General features: G+C 38.7%; 1 protein-coding gene across 1 annotated transcript; it reads right to left on the reverse strand.

The window, feature by feature from the left end:
* Nucleotides 1-356: 356 nt before the first annotated feature.
* On the reverse strand, nt 357-1,370 carry LOC137216641 (putative P2Y purinoceptor 10). The gene is given in 1 exon segment (XM_067722707.1): nt 357-1,370. A coding segment is annotated over 1 exon segment (1,014 nt).
* Nucleotides 1,371-16,473: the final 15,103 nt, after the last annotated feature.

A 16,473-nucleotide genomic window follows, 5' to 3' on the forward strand; every position in this document is an offset into this window, starting at 1 on the left:
TCATGTATTTTCAATTTGCATTTTGTTTATAGCAGGGGAAGGTGAAAATTTTGGACCTATTGCTGAGGAACAGGGGTGTAATTCATTCTGTTGTTCATCCTTTTGTGTAAATAAAGTTATTTTCTCATATGCTCCATAGAACAATATTGCCATTTGGACAGAAAATATAGGCTTTAATATTTTTTTCCAGAAAAATCATATTGAGGATTAAGGGAAGGGAGCCATGTTTCATTAAGGCACTTAAGGGTACCATTATTTTTAAGAAAGATCTTCAAGGTGACATAGATAAACTGATAGAGCATATAGATTATTTTTGGTAATTATTTGATTATATTGTTTTGGAATCATCCATAAATTCAAGAGAGAGTTTGAAGATCCTCCTTCCTATGTTGAATATCCAAAGCACCATCCTTGCATTTCACACATGACTGAAGAACCAAACTACCATGTTCTGAAAATCCATCACGAAATTTTGAGGTCACAAAATAATATACAACTGGATCAAAACAGCAATTTAAATTTGCAAGACACAGGGAAATTATGTGGAAAAATAGAGTGCTCTTAATAAAGGAGCAGTTTGAAAAGATTCGTTGCTTCACCATCATAAAGAAAGGGAAGTTGAGGTGGTAGGGTGTGAAACAAACAATGAATACCACTGCACACAACAGGACCATCCACAAAGCCTTTTTTCTCTCTTTGGTATTCTGAGGGGGAACTTGGAATTCCTGTAAAATTTTTCTTGTTCTCCATGTGCAATAAGTAATAATTACAACAGGTAAGACAAACCCTCCAAGTTCAGCTACAGTTACCATGCCAATAGTAGACACCATGCTAATATGTTGAAGCCCTAAATTGGAAAAGCAGGATTCAGTATTGTAGGCTAATCCAACATTTCTCAGAATTGGAAGTGGCTAACAGGCAGTCCCCATGATGACCCAGATGGCAGCACTGATGCCCACATCATACCTACGCTTCCAGTCTCTGGCCCTGAAAGGCTTGAGGAGAAAGAAGCACCTCTGAAGGCTGATGCATGTCAGGAAACAAATGCTGGCATACATGTTGAGATACTTTAGGTAGAAGCACAGCAGGCAAAGGGCCCTCTGGAAAGGCCAGTGGTGGCTGATGTAATAGTAAATCCGGAGGGGTAAGGACAGCACATGAGCAAGGTCAGCCACAGAGAGGTTGATCATGAAAATGATGGCTTTATTTTTCTTGCTGATGAAGCAGCACAAAACCCACAAGGCTGCACTGTTAACCAGTAGGCCAGGGATAAATATGAGGATATAGGTGGTTGCACAGAGAGAGTACTGAAATGACATTTGAAGATCAGTGCACTTTGCTCTTATACTGTTTGCGCTGTTATTTCCCATCTTGAGAATTTGTGTTCCTTCCTTAGGGAAAGTATCAGAATGATAATTTCTGCAGAAAATAGAGAAAAATAGGGTCAAGGGCATATCAGTCCATGTTTGGGTATACAAATGTATTTTTATTCTACCAAAGAGGTATTCAAGTGTGAACTTTCATAAACTCAAAAGGTCTTTTCTATGTAAGGTGAAAATATCTTGCCAATCTACAACTGGATAACAGTACTGTTGAAGATATTTTCAGAACCAAAAAGACCAGTGTTTTGGCAATAACTTCAGTCAGGTTGTTCCCTTAGTAGTCAGAGGAAGTAATCAAACTTGCAGAGATAACCAAAAAGTAAGTCTTCCTGGCAAATAGCCGCCAAACATACATTTCAAAATTCTTGTTTTACATTCAGTTTTACAATTATCTCTATCTGTATTTTCAAAGTTTGAGATCCAGCTTTTCCTATCCTCAATGCTGAGAGAGATAAAACTCAATCTATTTTGAAAGACAACCTTATCAGGGATTAGATGACTGCTGAGGTTAGTCGATGAACATTTAGGAATGAAACATGGGATAAAGGTCTGGGGAAGGGCTGACAGGTCACTAGGCCTTGAAAGATAGGGGCTTGGAAAAGATATTACAACTCAGATAAACTTTGTCTCCTTCAGAATTTGGCTGAGGGCACAATTAGTTCTGCTTATATAGCATGGAACTTTCAGAAGCTTCAGTAACTTTAAAGATCTGTATTAATTAACAGAATTACAGTAGCTTCAGACATTCACATTTATTGAGACTATCCTTGCAACCATTGAAAGCAACTACCAGAATATGTGACAGACTAGAGGGTATCTGGTGGTAGATGCAGCAAAAGGGGCTGCCTCTACTTCAGCTCTAGCTCTCAGGGCAAGTTCAGTGAAAAAGTTATTAATGTGGATGGTTATATTTTTAACAATCATAATTGTTAGAAGTCCTCTCTTCTAGGGAGACAAAAATCCACATCTCTGATATTTCAGCCTAGTTCAGCCTACTAGAGCCAAATAAAATAAAGTCTACTCCCTGTTACACATGACACTCTTCAAATATCTAAAGATAGGAATTCTGTCATCTCTCATATCTTCCCTTATACAGGTTATACGTTCATTCCTAGTATGGCATCATTCTTTTCCTTGGCTTTCTTTTGGATCAGGACATTTTGCTTTTAGCCAAAAGTCACTACAACACAGCTTATTTTACCCATGGAAAGGAGAGTTAAAGAACCCAAATGTTTGATATATTAGGAAATATAACTTATGCATTTGATTGCAGAACAAAAGCATAAATGGGATTTTAATACTCTCTTATAATTGTCATCACTTGCAAAAACATTTAGACTGCTTCACAATTATAGAATTAAAAGGAAAATACGACAGACTTAAGATAACTATTGAAAGCAATATAGAGTCTAAAACAGTGCCTACTCAACCCTAAACACAACCAATTAAAATGTAAAAATCAGAGGGGGAGGAGTCAAGATGGCAGAAGATGAGGACACAGAATTTGTCACTCCTCACGAATACATCTGCAGAGAAAGGACCTTCAGATGGCAGAGAAGTAAGATGTGAAGATCATCTTCCTCCCCACAGATACATCAGAAATACATCTACATGTGGAACAACTCTTACAGAACACCTACTGAATGTTGGCAGAAGACCTCAGAGTTCCCAAAAGGCAAGAAACTCCCCATGTACATGCGTAGGGCAAAAGAAAAAAGGAGAAAATGGAGACCAAAAGAATAGGGACAGGAACTGCACCTCTGGGAGGGAGCTGTGAAGGAAAAATGTTTCCACACACTAGGAAGCCCCTTCACTGGCAGATATGGGGGATGGGCTGGGGGGAAGCTTTGGAGCCATGGAGGAGAGGGCAGCAACAGGGGTGCAGAGGGCAAAGCGGAGAGATTCCTGCACAAAGAATCAGTGTTGACCAGCACTCACGAGCCTGAGAGGCTTGTCTGCTCACCTGACAGGGTGGTGGGTAGATGGGAGCTGATGCTCGGGCTTCGGAGGTCATGTCCTAGGGAGAAGACTGAGGTTGGCTGCATGAACACAGCCTGAAGGAGGCTAGTGCACCACAGCTAGCCAGGAGGAAGTCCGGGAAAAACTCTGGAACTGCCTAAGAGGCAAGAGAACATATTTTGGGCTGCGTGTGGAGACAGGGTTCAAAGCACGACCTAAATGAGCTCCAGAGACAGGCACAACCCACGGTTATCAGCACGGACACCAGAGACGGGGATGAAACACTAAGGTTGCTGCTGCAGCCACCAAGAAGCCTGTGTGCAAGCACAGGTCACTATCCACACACACACACCTCCCCCCCAGGAGCCTGTGCAGCCTGCCATAGCCAGGGTCCCATGATCCAGGGACAACTTTCCCGGGAGAACACATGGCATGCCTTAGTCTGCTGCAAAGTCATGCTGGTCTCTGCTGCCACATGCTCACCCCACATTCCAATTATAACTACTGTACCCATCCCTCCCAAAGGCCTGAGTGAGCCAGAGCCCCCTCATCAGCTGCTACTTGAACCCCATCCTGTCTGGGTAGAGAACAGACGCCCTCAGGTGACTGACATGCAGAGGCAGGGCCAAATCCAAAGCTGAACCCCAGAAGATGTGCAAACAAAGAAGAAAAAGGGAAATTTCAGCTTTCAGCCTGAGGAGGAGCAGAGTAAATCTCCACAATCAACTTGATGTACCCTGAATCTGAGGAAAACCTGAATAGACAATGAATCATTACAAAATTGAGGTGGTGGACTTTGAGAGCAACTATAGAATTGGGGTTTGCTTGCACAATTTAATTTCTTTCTTGTTTTATGTTTATCTTAGTTTAGTATTTAGAGCTTATTATCATTGGTGGATTTGTTTATTGATTTGGTTGCTCTCTCTTTATATATATATATTTTTTCCTTTTTCTTTTTTTGTGAGTGTGTATGTGTATGCTTCTTTGTGTGAGTTTGTTCATACATCTTTGCTTTTCCCATTTGTCCTACGGTTCTGTCAGTGTTTTTTGTTTTCTTTTTTAGTACAGTTTGTAGTGCTTGTTATCACTGGTGGATTCGTTTATTGGTTTGGTTTCCCTCTTGCTTTCTTTCTTCTTTTTTTATTTTTACTACTTCTTAATTATTTCATTTTTAATAATATTTTTATTTCAATAACTATTTTATTTTATTTATTTTTCTTTCTTTCTTTCTTTTTACTCCATTTTGCTCAGAGCTGTGTGGCTGACAGGGTCTGGGTGCTCTGACCGGGTGTCAGGCCTGAGCCTCTGGGGTGGGAGATTTGAGTTCAGGACATTGGACCACCAGAGACTTCCCAGCCCCATGTAATATCAAAGGGCAAAAGCTCTCTGACAGATTTCCATCTCAGAGTTAAGACTTAACTCTACTCAACAACCAGCAAGCTACAGTACTGAACAGCCCATACCAAAGAACTAGCAACACAGGAACACAAGCCCACCCAGTAGCAGACAGGCTGCCTAAAATCATAAAAAGTTCACAGACACACCAAAACACACCCCCGGATGCTTTTCTGCCCACCAAAAATTCAAGACCCAGCCTAATCCACCAGAGCACAGGCACAAGTTCCCTCCACCAGGAAACCTACACAATCTGCTAAACCAACCTTAGCTACTGAAGGCAAACACAAGAAACAATGGGAACTAGGAACCTGCAGCCGGTGAAGTAGAGACACCAAACACAGGAAGTTAAGCAAAATGAGAAGACAGATAAACACACAGCAGATGAAGGAGCAAGGTAAATACCCACCATACCAAACAAATGAAGAGGAAATAGGAAGTCTACCTGAAAAAGAATTCAGAGTAACGATAGTAAAGGTGATGCAAAATCTTGAAAATAGAACGGAGAAAATACAAGAAAGGTTTAACCAGGACCTAGAGGAACACAAGAGTAAACAAATGATGAAAAACAACACAATAAATGAAATTTAAAATTCTCTAGAAGGAATCAGTAGCAAAATAACTGAGGCAGAATAACGGATAAGTGACCTGGAACATAAAATAGTGGAAATAACTACTGTAGAGAAGAATAAAGAAAAAAGAATGAAAAGAATGGAGGACAGTCTCAGAGACTTCTGGAACAACAGTAAACACATCAACATTCGAATTATAGGGGCCTCAGAAGAAGAAGAGAAAAAGAAAGGGACTGAGAAAATATGTGAGGAGAATATAGTTGAAAACTTCCCTAATATGGGAAAGGAAATAGTTATTCAAGTCCAGGAAGCACAGAGAGTCCCATACAGGATAAATCCAAGGAGAAACATGACAAGACACATATTAATCAAATGATCAAAAACTAAATACAAAGAAAACATATTAAAATCAGCAAGGGAGGGGACCTTGAAGATGGCGGAAGAGTAAGACGCGGAGATCACCTTCCTCCCCACAGATACACCAGAAATACATCTACACATGGAACAACTCCTACAGAACACCTACTGAAGGCTGGCAGAAGACCTCAGACCTCCCAAAAGGCAAGAAACTCCCCCACGTACCTGGGTAGGGCAAAAGAAAAAACAGAGACAAAAGAATAGGGACGGCACCTGCACCAGTGGGAGGGAGCTGTGAAGGAGGAAAGGTTTCCACATACTAGGAAGCCCCTTCGTGGGCGGAGACTGCGGGAGGCGGTGCGGGGAGCTTCGGAGCTGCGGAAGAGTGCACAGCAACAGGGGTGCGGAGGGCAAAGCGGGGAGATTCCCGCACAGAGGATCGGTGCCGACCGGGACTCACCAGCCCGAGAGGCTTGTCTGCTCACCCGCCGGGCCGGGCGGGGCTGCGAGCTGAGGCTCGGGTTTCGGTTTCAGTCGGAGCGCAGGGAGAGGACTGGGGTTGGTGGCTTGAACATAGCCTAAAGGGGTTAGTGAACCACGGCTACCTGGGAGGGAGTCCGGGGAAAAGTCTGCACCTGCCGAAGAGGCAAGAGACTTTTTCTTCCCTCTTTGTTTCCTGGTGCTCGAGGAAAGGAGATTAAGAGCGCTGTTTAAAGGAGATCCAGAGACGGGCGCGAGCCGCGGCTAAAAGTGCAAACCCCAGAGACAGGCGCGAGCCGCGGCTAAAAGCACGGACCCCAGGGACGGGCGGGAGATGCTAAGGCTGCTGCTGCCACCACCAAGGGGCCTGTGTGCGAGCACAGGTCACTATCCACACCCCTCTTCCGCGGAACCTGTGCAGCCCGCCACTGCCAGGTTCCCGGGATCCAGGGACAACTTCCCCGGGAGAACTCAGGGCGGGCCTCAGGCTGGTGCAACGTCACGCCAGTCTCTGCCGCCGCAGGCCCGCCCCGCACGCAGTGCCCCTCCCTCCCCCCCGGCCTGAGTGCGCCAGAACCCCCGAATCAGCGGCTCCTTTAACCCCGTCCTGTCTGAGCAAAAAACAGACGCCCTCCAGCGACCTACACGCAGAGGCAGGGCCAAATCCAAAGCTGAGCCCCTGTGAGCTGTGAGAACAAAGAAGAGAAAGGGAAATCTCTCCCAGCAGACTCAGAACCAGCAGATTAAAGCTCCACAATCAACTTGATGTACCCTGCATCTGTGGAATACATGAATAGACAACGAGTCATCCCAAATTGAGGAGGTGGGCTTCGAGAGCAAGATCTATGATTTTTTTCCCCTTTTCCTCTTTTTGTGAATGTGTATGTGTATGCTTCTGTGTGAGATCTTGCCCGTATAGTTTTGCTTCCATCATTTGTCCTAGGGTTCTATCCGTCCACGGTTTTTTAAAAAAAAAATTTTTCTTAATAATTAATTTTAATTTTAATAACTTTATTATACTTTACCTTCGTTCTCTCTTTCTTTCTTTCTTTCCTTCCTTCCTTCCCTCCTTTAGACAACGAATCATCCCAAATTGAGGAGGTGGTCTCTGAGAGCAAGATTTATGATTTTTTCCCCTTTACCTCTTTTTGTGAGGGTGTATGTGTATGCTTCTGTGTAAGATTTTATCTATATAGCTTTGCTTCCAACATTTGTCCTAAGGTTCTATCCATCCCTTTTTTTTTCTTTTTTAAATAAGTATTTTTTAATTCAATAACTTTATTATACTTTATTTTATTTTACTGTATCTTCTTTCTTTCTGTATTTTTCCTTCTTTCCCTCCTTCCTTCCTCCCTCCCTCCCTCCCTCCTTTCTTTCCTTCTTGCCTTCTTTCCTTCTTTGCTTCTTTCTTTCTTTCTTCCCTCCTTCCTTCCATCCTTCCCTCCTTTCTATCTTTCTTTCTTCATACTTCTACTAATTCTCTCTACTTTTTCTCCCTTTTATTCTGAGCTGTGGAGATGAAAGGCTCTTGGTGCTCCAGCCAAGAGTCAGGGCTCTGCCTCTGAGGTAGGAGAGCCAACTTCAGGACACTGGTCAACAAGAGACCGCCCAGCTCCACATAATATCAAATGGCGAAAATCTCCCAGAGACCTACATCTTAACACCAGCACCCAGCTTCACTCAACGACCAGCAAGCCACAGTGCTGGAAAACCTATGCCAAACAACTAGCAAAACAGGAACACACCCCCACCTATTAGCAGAGAGGCTGCCCAAAATCATAATAAGACCACAGACACCCCAAAACACACCACCAGACGTGAACCTGCCCACTAGAGAGACAAGATCCAGCCTCATCCACCACAACACAGGCACTAGTCCCCTCCACCAAGAAACCTACACAACCCACTGAACCAACCTTAGCCACTGGAGACAGACATCAAAAAAAGTGGGAACTATGAACCTGCAGCCTGAAGAAAGGAGACCCCAAACACAGTAAGATAAGCAAAAAGAGAAGACAGAAAAACACTCAGCAGATAGAGGAGCAAGATAAAAATGCACCAGACCTAACAAATGAAGAGGAAATAGGCAGTCTACCTGAAAAAGAATTCAGAATAATGATAGTAAGGATGATCCGAAATCTTGGAAATAGAATGGACAAAATGCAAGAAACAGTTAACAAGGACCTAGAAGAAATAAAGATGAAACAAGCAATGATGAACAACACAATAAATGAAATTAAAAGTCCTCTAGATAGGATCAATAGCAGAATAACTGAGGCAGAAGAACGGATAAGTGACCTGGAAGATAAAATAGTGGAAATAACTACTGCAGAGCAGAATAAAGAGAAAAGAATGAAAAGAACTGAGGACGGTCTCAGAGACCTCTGGGACAACATTAAACGCACCAGCATTTGAATTATAGGAGTTTCAGAAGAAGAAGAGAAAAAGAAAGGGACTGAGAAAATATTTGAAGAGATTATAGTTGAAAACTTCCCTAATATGGGAAAGGAAATAGTTAATCAAGTCCAGGAAGCACAGAGAGTCCCATACAGGATAAATCCAAAGAGAAATATGCCAAGACACATATTAATCAAACTGTCAAAAATTAAATACAAAGAAAGCATATTAAAAGCAGCAAGGGAAAAACAACAAATAACACACAAGGGAATCCCTATAAGGTTAACAGCTGATCTCTCAGCAGAAACCCTACAAGCAACAAGGGAGTGGCATGATATACTTAAAGTGATGAAGGAGAAAAACCTGCAACCAAGACTACTCTACCCAGCAAGGATCTCATTCAGATTTGATGGAGAAATTAAAACCTTTACAGACAAGCAAAAGCTGAGAGAGTTCAGCACCACCAAACCAGCTTTACAACAAATGCTAAAGGAACTTCTCTAGACAAGAAACACAAGAGAAGGAACAGACCTATAATAACGAACCCAAAACAATTTAGAAAATGGGAATAGGAACATACATATCAATAATTACCTTAAATGTAAATGGACTAAATGCTCCCACCAAAAGACACAGATTGCCTGAATGGATACAAAAACAAGACTGTTACATATGCTGTCTACAAGAGACCCACTTCAGACCTAGAGACACATACAGACAGAAAGTAAGGGGATGGAAAAAGATATTCATACAAATGGAAACCAAAAGAAAGCTGGAGTAGCAATTCTCATATCAGACAAAATAGACTTTAAAATAAGGACTATTAGAAGAGACAAAGAAGGACACTACATAATGATCAAGGGATTGATCCAAGAAGAAGATATAACAATTGTAAATATTTATGCACCCAACATAGGAGCACCTCAATACATAAGGCAAATACTAACATCCATAAAAGGGGAAATCGACAGTAACACATTCATAGTAGGGAACTTTAACACCCCACTTTCACCCATGGACAGATCATCCAAAATGAAAATAAGTAAGGAAACACAAGCTTTAAATGATACCTTAAACAAGATGGACTTAATTGATATTTATAGGACACTCCAACCAAAAACAACAGAATACACATTTTTCTCAAGTGCTCATGGAACATTCTCCAGGATAGATCATATCTTGGGTCACAAATCAAGCCTTGGTAGATTTAAGAAAATTGAAATTATGTCAAGTATCTTTTCCGACCACAATGCTGTGAGATTAGATATCCATTACAGGAAAAGATCTGTAAAAAATACAAACACATGCAGGCTAAACAATATATTATTAATAACGAAGATATCACTGAAGAAATCAAAGAGGATATTTAAAAAATACCTAGAAACAGATGACAATGGAGGCACGACGACACAAAACATCTGGGATGCAGCAAAAGCAGTTCTAAGAGAGAAGTTTATAGCAATACATTCCTACCTCAAGAAACAAGAAAATCTCAAATAAACAACGTAACTTTATACCTAAAGCAACTAGAGAAAAAAAAACAACAACCAAAAAAAGTTTAGTAGAAGGAAAGAAATCTTAAAGATCAGAGCAGAAATAAATGAAATAAGAACAGAGAAAACAGTAGCAAAGATCAATAAAACTAAAACTTTGTCCTTTGAAAAGATAAACAAACTCGATAAACATTTAGCCAGATTCATCAAGGAAAGAAGGGAGAGGACTCAAATCAGTAAAATTAGAAATGAAAAAGGAGAAGTTACAACTGACACTGCAGAAATACAAAGGACCAAAAGAGACTACTACAAGCAAATATATGCCAAGAAAAAAAAATAGATAGCCTGGAAGAAACAGACAAATTCTTGGAAAAGTACAACCTTCCTAGAATGAACCAGAAATAGAAAATATGAAGAGACCAGTCACAAGCACTGAAAATGAAACTGTGATGAAAAATCTTCCAGTAATCAGAAGTCCAGGACCAGATGGCTTCACAGGAGAATTCTATCAAACAGTTAGAGAAGAGCTAACACCTATCCTTCTCATAAGTTTCAAAAAAATTGCAGAATGAGGAATATGTCCAGACTCATCTTACAAGTCCACCATCACCCTGATACCAAAACCAGACAAAGATATCACAAAAAAATAAAATTACCAGACAACATCACTGATGAACATACATGCAAAATCCTCAACAAAATACTACCAAACCAGATCCAACAACACAATAAAAGGATCATACCCCATGATCGGGTGTGATTTATCCCAGGGATGCAAGGATTCTTCAACATACTGAAATCAATCAATGAGATACACCATTTTAACAAATGGCGGAATAAAAACCATATGATTATCTCAATAGATACAGAAAATGGGCATAGATGGAACCTACCTCAACATAATAAAGGCCATATATGACAAACCCACAGCAAACATTATTCTCGATGGTGAAAAACTGAAAGCATTTCCTCTAGGGTCAGGAACAAGACAAGGGTGTCCACTCTCGCCACTGTTGTTCAATATAGCTTTGGAAGTCTTAGTAATAGCAATCAGAGAAGAAAAAGAAATGAAAGGAATCCAGATTGGAAAAGAAGAAGTAAAACTGTTTGCAGATCACATGATACTATACATAAGAAATCCTAAAGATGCCATCAGAAAACTACTAGAGCTGATCAATGAATTTAGTAAAGTCACAGGATACAAAATTAAGGCACAGATATCTCTTGCATTCCTATACACTAATGATGAAAAACCTGAAAGAGAAATTAAGGAAACACTCCAATTTACCACTGCAACAAAAAGAATAAAATACCTAGGAATAAATGTACCTAAGGAGACAAAAGACCTGTATGCAGAAAACTATGACACTGATGAAAGAAATTAAAGATGATAAAAACAGTTGGAGAGATATACCATGTCCTTGGATTGGAAGAATCAACATTGTGAAAATGACTATACTACCCAAAGCAATCTACAGATTCAATGCAATCCCTATCAAATTACCAATGTCATTTTTCACAGAACTACAATGAAAAATTTCACCATTTTTATGGAAACGCAAAAGACCCTGAATAGACAAAGCAATCATGAGAAAGAAAAATGGAGCTGGAGGAATCAGGCTCCCTGAGTTCAGACTATACTGCAAAGCTACAATAATCAAGACAGTAAGGTACTGGCACAAAAATAAAAATATAGATCAATGGAACAGGATGGAAAGCCCAGAGATAAACACACACACCTATTGTCACCTAATATGACAAAGGAGGCAACAACATACAATGGAGAAAAGACATCCTCTTCAATAAGTGGTGCTAGGAAAATTGGACAGCTCCCTGTAAAATAATGAAATTAAAGTACTCCCTAACAGTATTCACAAAAGGAAACTCAAAATGGATTAAAGACCTAAATGTAAGGCCAGACACTATAAAACTCTTTGAGGAAATCATATGCAGAACACTGACATAAATCACAGCAAAATCTTTTTTGACCCAGTTCCTAGAGTAATAAAAATAAACAAATGGGACCTAATGAAACTTAATTGCCTTTGCACAGCAAAGAAACCATAAACAAGATGAAAATACAGCCCTCAGAATGGGAGAAAATATTAGCAAGTGAAACAAGGGACAAATGATTACTTTCCAAAATATATAAACAGCTCATGAAACTCAATATCATAAGAAACAGACAAACCAGTCAAACAATGGGTGGAAGACCTAAACAGACATTTCTCCAAAGCACACATACAGATGGCCAAAAAGCACATGAAAAGATGCTCAACATCACTAATTATTAGAGAAATGCAAATCAAAACTACAATGAGGTGTCACCTCACAGCAGTCAGAATAGCCATCATCAAAAAATCTACAAACAATAAATGCTGGAGAGGGTGTGGAGAAAAGGGAACCCTCTTGCACTGTTGGTGGGATATAGCCACTACTGAGAACAGTATGGAGGTTCCTTAAAAAACTAAAAATAGAACTACCACTTGACCTAGCACTCTCACTACTGGGCATATACCCAGGGAGAACCGTTATTCAAAAAGACATGCAATAATAAAAAAAAAAAGACACATGCACCACAATGTTCATTGCAGCACTATTTACAATAGTGAAGACATGAAAGCAACTTAAATGTTCATCAGCGGTAGGAATGGATAAAGAAGTTATGGTATATATACACAATGGAATATTACTCAGCTATAAAAGGGAATGAAATTGCGTTATTTGTAGAGACGTGGTTGGACCTAGAGACTGTCATACAGGGTGAAGTAATTCAAAAAGAGAAAAACAAATATCGTATGTTAACACATAATATGGAATCTTGAAAAATGGTATAAATGATTTCATTTGCAAAGCAGAAATAAAGACACAGATGTGGAGAACAAATGTATGGATACCCAGGGCAAAGGGAGGTGGGTGGGAGGAATTGGGAGTTTGTGATTGGCACATATACACTCTTGATACTATGTATAAAATTCATAACTAATGAGAACCTACTGTATAGCACAAGGAACTCTACTTAATGCTCTTGGTGACCTGAATGGGAAGGAAATCCAAAACAGAGAGGATATATGTATACATATAGCCAATTCAGTTTGCTGTACAGTAGAAGCTACTACAACATTGTAAAGCAACTATACTCCAATAAAAATTAAATCACAAGATATAAAAATCATTCCACCCACACACAGCTCTTATAGTGCCAAAACAACCTATTTGATGCCTTTGTGCTGACTACATGTGTTTCTCAGACTGTTTTCTGAGAGATCATTGCAATCAAGCAGTTCATTCCAGTAAACAATTACTTTAAATGCATTTTTTTCCACGAGTTGACTGTTTTGCTTAATTGTCCAGTTAGTCTAACAAACTGTAGATAGGGTCAACACTATCTTTTCTGTGGTTTGTTTGTTTATCCACTGAACCAACTAAAATAATTGACCTTTTGTTCTTTATACTGTCTAAATAAAAAAAAACATATAAATTGGAACCAGAACTTTTCTTGAAATAAAACTTAGGGAACAGTTAATATACATGAAATCTTCCCTGATCACCTTTGGTTTTTTTTTTTTCACCTTTGGTTTTGTTATAATAATAGTTACCAATTGCTGAAGGCCTACTTTGGGCAAGGTGCTATACTTTATATACACTCTCCTTTCACAGTAATCCTCTGCAACAATGAGGTCCCAAGAAAGGCAAGGCTCACTTTCTCCAAGAAAGCTTTTCCTGCCCTCTTGCTACCATGAATCACTAATACAACCTCAGAGTATCCCTAGTTCTGATAATTTTCTTTAGTGCACTTAACACACTAGCATGCTTCTATTATTGGCCTTTCCATGAAGTTCATTTTGTTCCCCTGAATAGGTTGCAATCTTCTACATGCATATCAAAAATACATTCTCTTACTTCTTCCTTTCTTCCATAGTAAAGTGTCTAGTAATTATCTTGTACATATTAGAGATCCACTAAGTGTTTTTTGAGTGAATGACTGAATGCATGATGAATGGATGAATCAGGGGAAAAAAGTCCTAGTGAGAGGATGGTAATGAGTGTCTGGGGAATCTGAATTTAGCTATGATGTTTGACTTGACCACCAGGTGTCATAAGTATACCAACATTCAAACATCTTGATATTTTTAACACATAATTTATTTAAAAATGTCATTAATGGAAAAATCATAATAAAGGATAGAAGTATCAATAACATCCTGTGTAACACCAGAAGAAGAATATTTTAAAGGGCATTTTAAAGAGTTTGAATTTATTTTATTTTATTTTTTTTAGTCATCATACTTCCTCATAGAGCTCTCTGAATATAATTTGGCTTCTAAAGTCATTGCAGATTCCTAGAATATTAGAGCTGTTTAAGATCATTAGGATCTTCTGATCCTGTCACATTTTATAGATGAGAAAACAAAGCCCCAGACAGGGAGATTAAATTTTCCAAATACAAAAAGAAAATTAGCAACAAAAGCTGAACCAGGATCTCTTACCTCCCTCTACAGAACAATTTTTACTTTTACAGGAACTTTTAAGAGGAAAACCATATTTTTGTGATTAATAATAATACATACTTTCAGAAGTAAACCAATGCCAGATTTTAGAACACTAACCTTGACAGTGAACTGCTAAAACAAGACAAATTGGTTCTTTCCAAATATTCCAGGACAAATGTAGTGTTTTTTAAAAGCAGAATGAGTATTTTCAAGTCCTGAATGATAAGACTGTAAAAAGTCTGCTTAAAAGTCTTTGTTTTGAAATGTTTATTATTTCTTCATACAAAAAATAGAGTTTCACATTAGAAAATAGATATAGGCAAAAACAAACCAAAATACATACATAACTATCACCAATATTTCCATTGCAAACATTTTGGTGTATAAACATTTACATTTTTTCTGTGCCTATTGATCTATAAATGGATACATGTATAGATATTTTTACCAAATTTGACTCATATACATATATCCTTTTATAATCATAGTTTGAGTTTGTATTCAATCATAATTATGAATGTAATATCTTGTCAATAAATAGACATCTAAATAGCCATTTTAATGGATACTTAGAATTCTTTCAGATTTATGTGTCATAATTTATTTAGTGGACACTGAGGTAGATTCCCATTTTTTTACTATTAGAAACAATGCCTGATAAACATTCTTGTACCCTCATCTTTGTATATTTCAGCAACTATTTCCTTTGAATAAATTCTTAAAAGTGGAATTGCTAGGCTTTAAATGTGTAATGCCAAATCATTCTCCACAAAGTCATCCTATATGAAATTCCAAATATAATGCTCTTCCCATAACATCACAATATCAAATCTGTTAGTTTTTAAAATATATCAAATTCTTTTTAGCTTGAGGAAGTATGGTATACAGAATTCTGACTAATTCTTTAAGGCCTAACTCAAAGCAACTACCTCTACCTAGTCACAAATCAACCCAGACAGAATTTTATTATTCCCACCTTAACACAGTTGTTCTCAAACTTGGCCATATCTCAGAATCATCTGAAGGGCTGTACCACCCACAAAGTTTCTGATTCAGTAGATCTGGGGTAGGGCCCAAGAATTTACATTTCTAATAAGTTCCCATGTGATCCATGGACCACACATTGAAATCCACTGCCCTAAGACACTATTTATATGAGCAAAGATTGTGTTTTGTCCAAAAAACAAGTATGTTGTCTCCTCACAAATATTGTGAACCATTTAATTAATGCTATAGACAATATTTAAATGTTTATGTAACCTCCAAATTCATATGTTGAAGTCTAATCCTCAATGTGCTGGTACTTTGAGGTGGGGCCTTTTAGGAGGTAAATTCAATCAAAGCAAAAATGCATTTGTCTTAAGACTTTTCATTAACTTTCCATATCTAGTTGGTAAGCACTTTGTCATGACTGATTTTCATTTTAAAGGGACAATACATTTCTGATGTTGCTTTTCCTTCAGAAATTGGAGAGACTTATAAAGTTTATCCCAAGTTAAAATTCTTTTTAAAAATTTAAAATTCTTTTTTCACCTGATCCTAATATGTTTTAAATTCAGTTTTCTGGATATTTTTTTCCTCAACAGTCAGTACAGTGTTCCAAACTAGGTTTGGAGTCAGACAAACTTGAGTTTGAATCCAAGTTTCTCTGCTTGTGAGTTGCATTTCCTAATTTATCTGATACATAGTTTTGTCCACTCTACAATGTATCTAATACTTGTGTGCATCCAAAGAGATAAGATAATATATGCAATGCATGTATATGGTACATAGTAATATCACAGTAAGTGTTATTGTAATGTTCTTTGTGTGTGTCTTCTGAGCCACAAAGAAAGGTAAAATATAAATACATTTCAAAGCACAATCCAAGTTCCAAACACTCCAGGAAGCTACCCCTTCCTTCTCTAGAGTCCTTGTTGACTTCAACTTTCTTGGGATTTCTGAA

Source organism: Pseudorca crassidens, chromosome X (assembly GCF_039906515.1).
Source record: "Pseudorca crassidens isolate mPseCra1 chromosome X, mPseCra1.hap1, whole genome shotgun sequence".
Taxonomy (NCBI): domain Eukaryota; kingdom Metazoa; phylum Chordata; class Mammalia; order Artiodactyla; family Delphinidae; genus Pseudorca; species Pseudorca crassidens.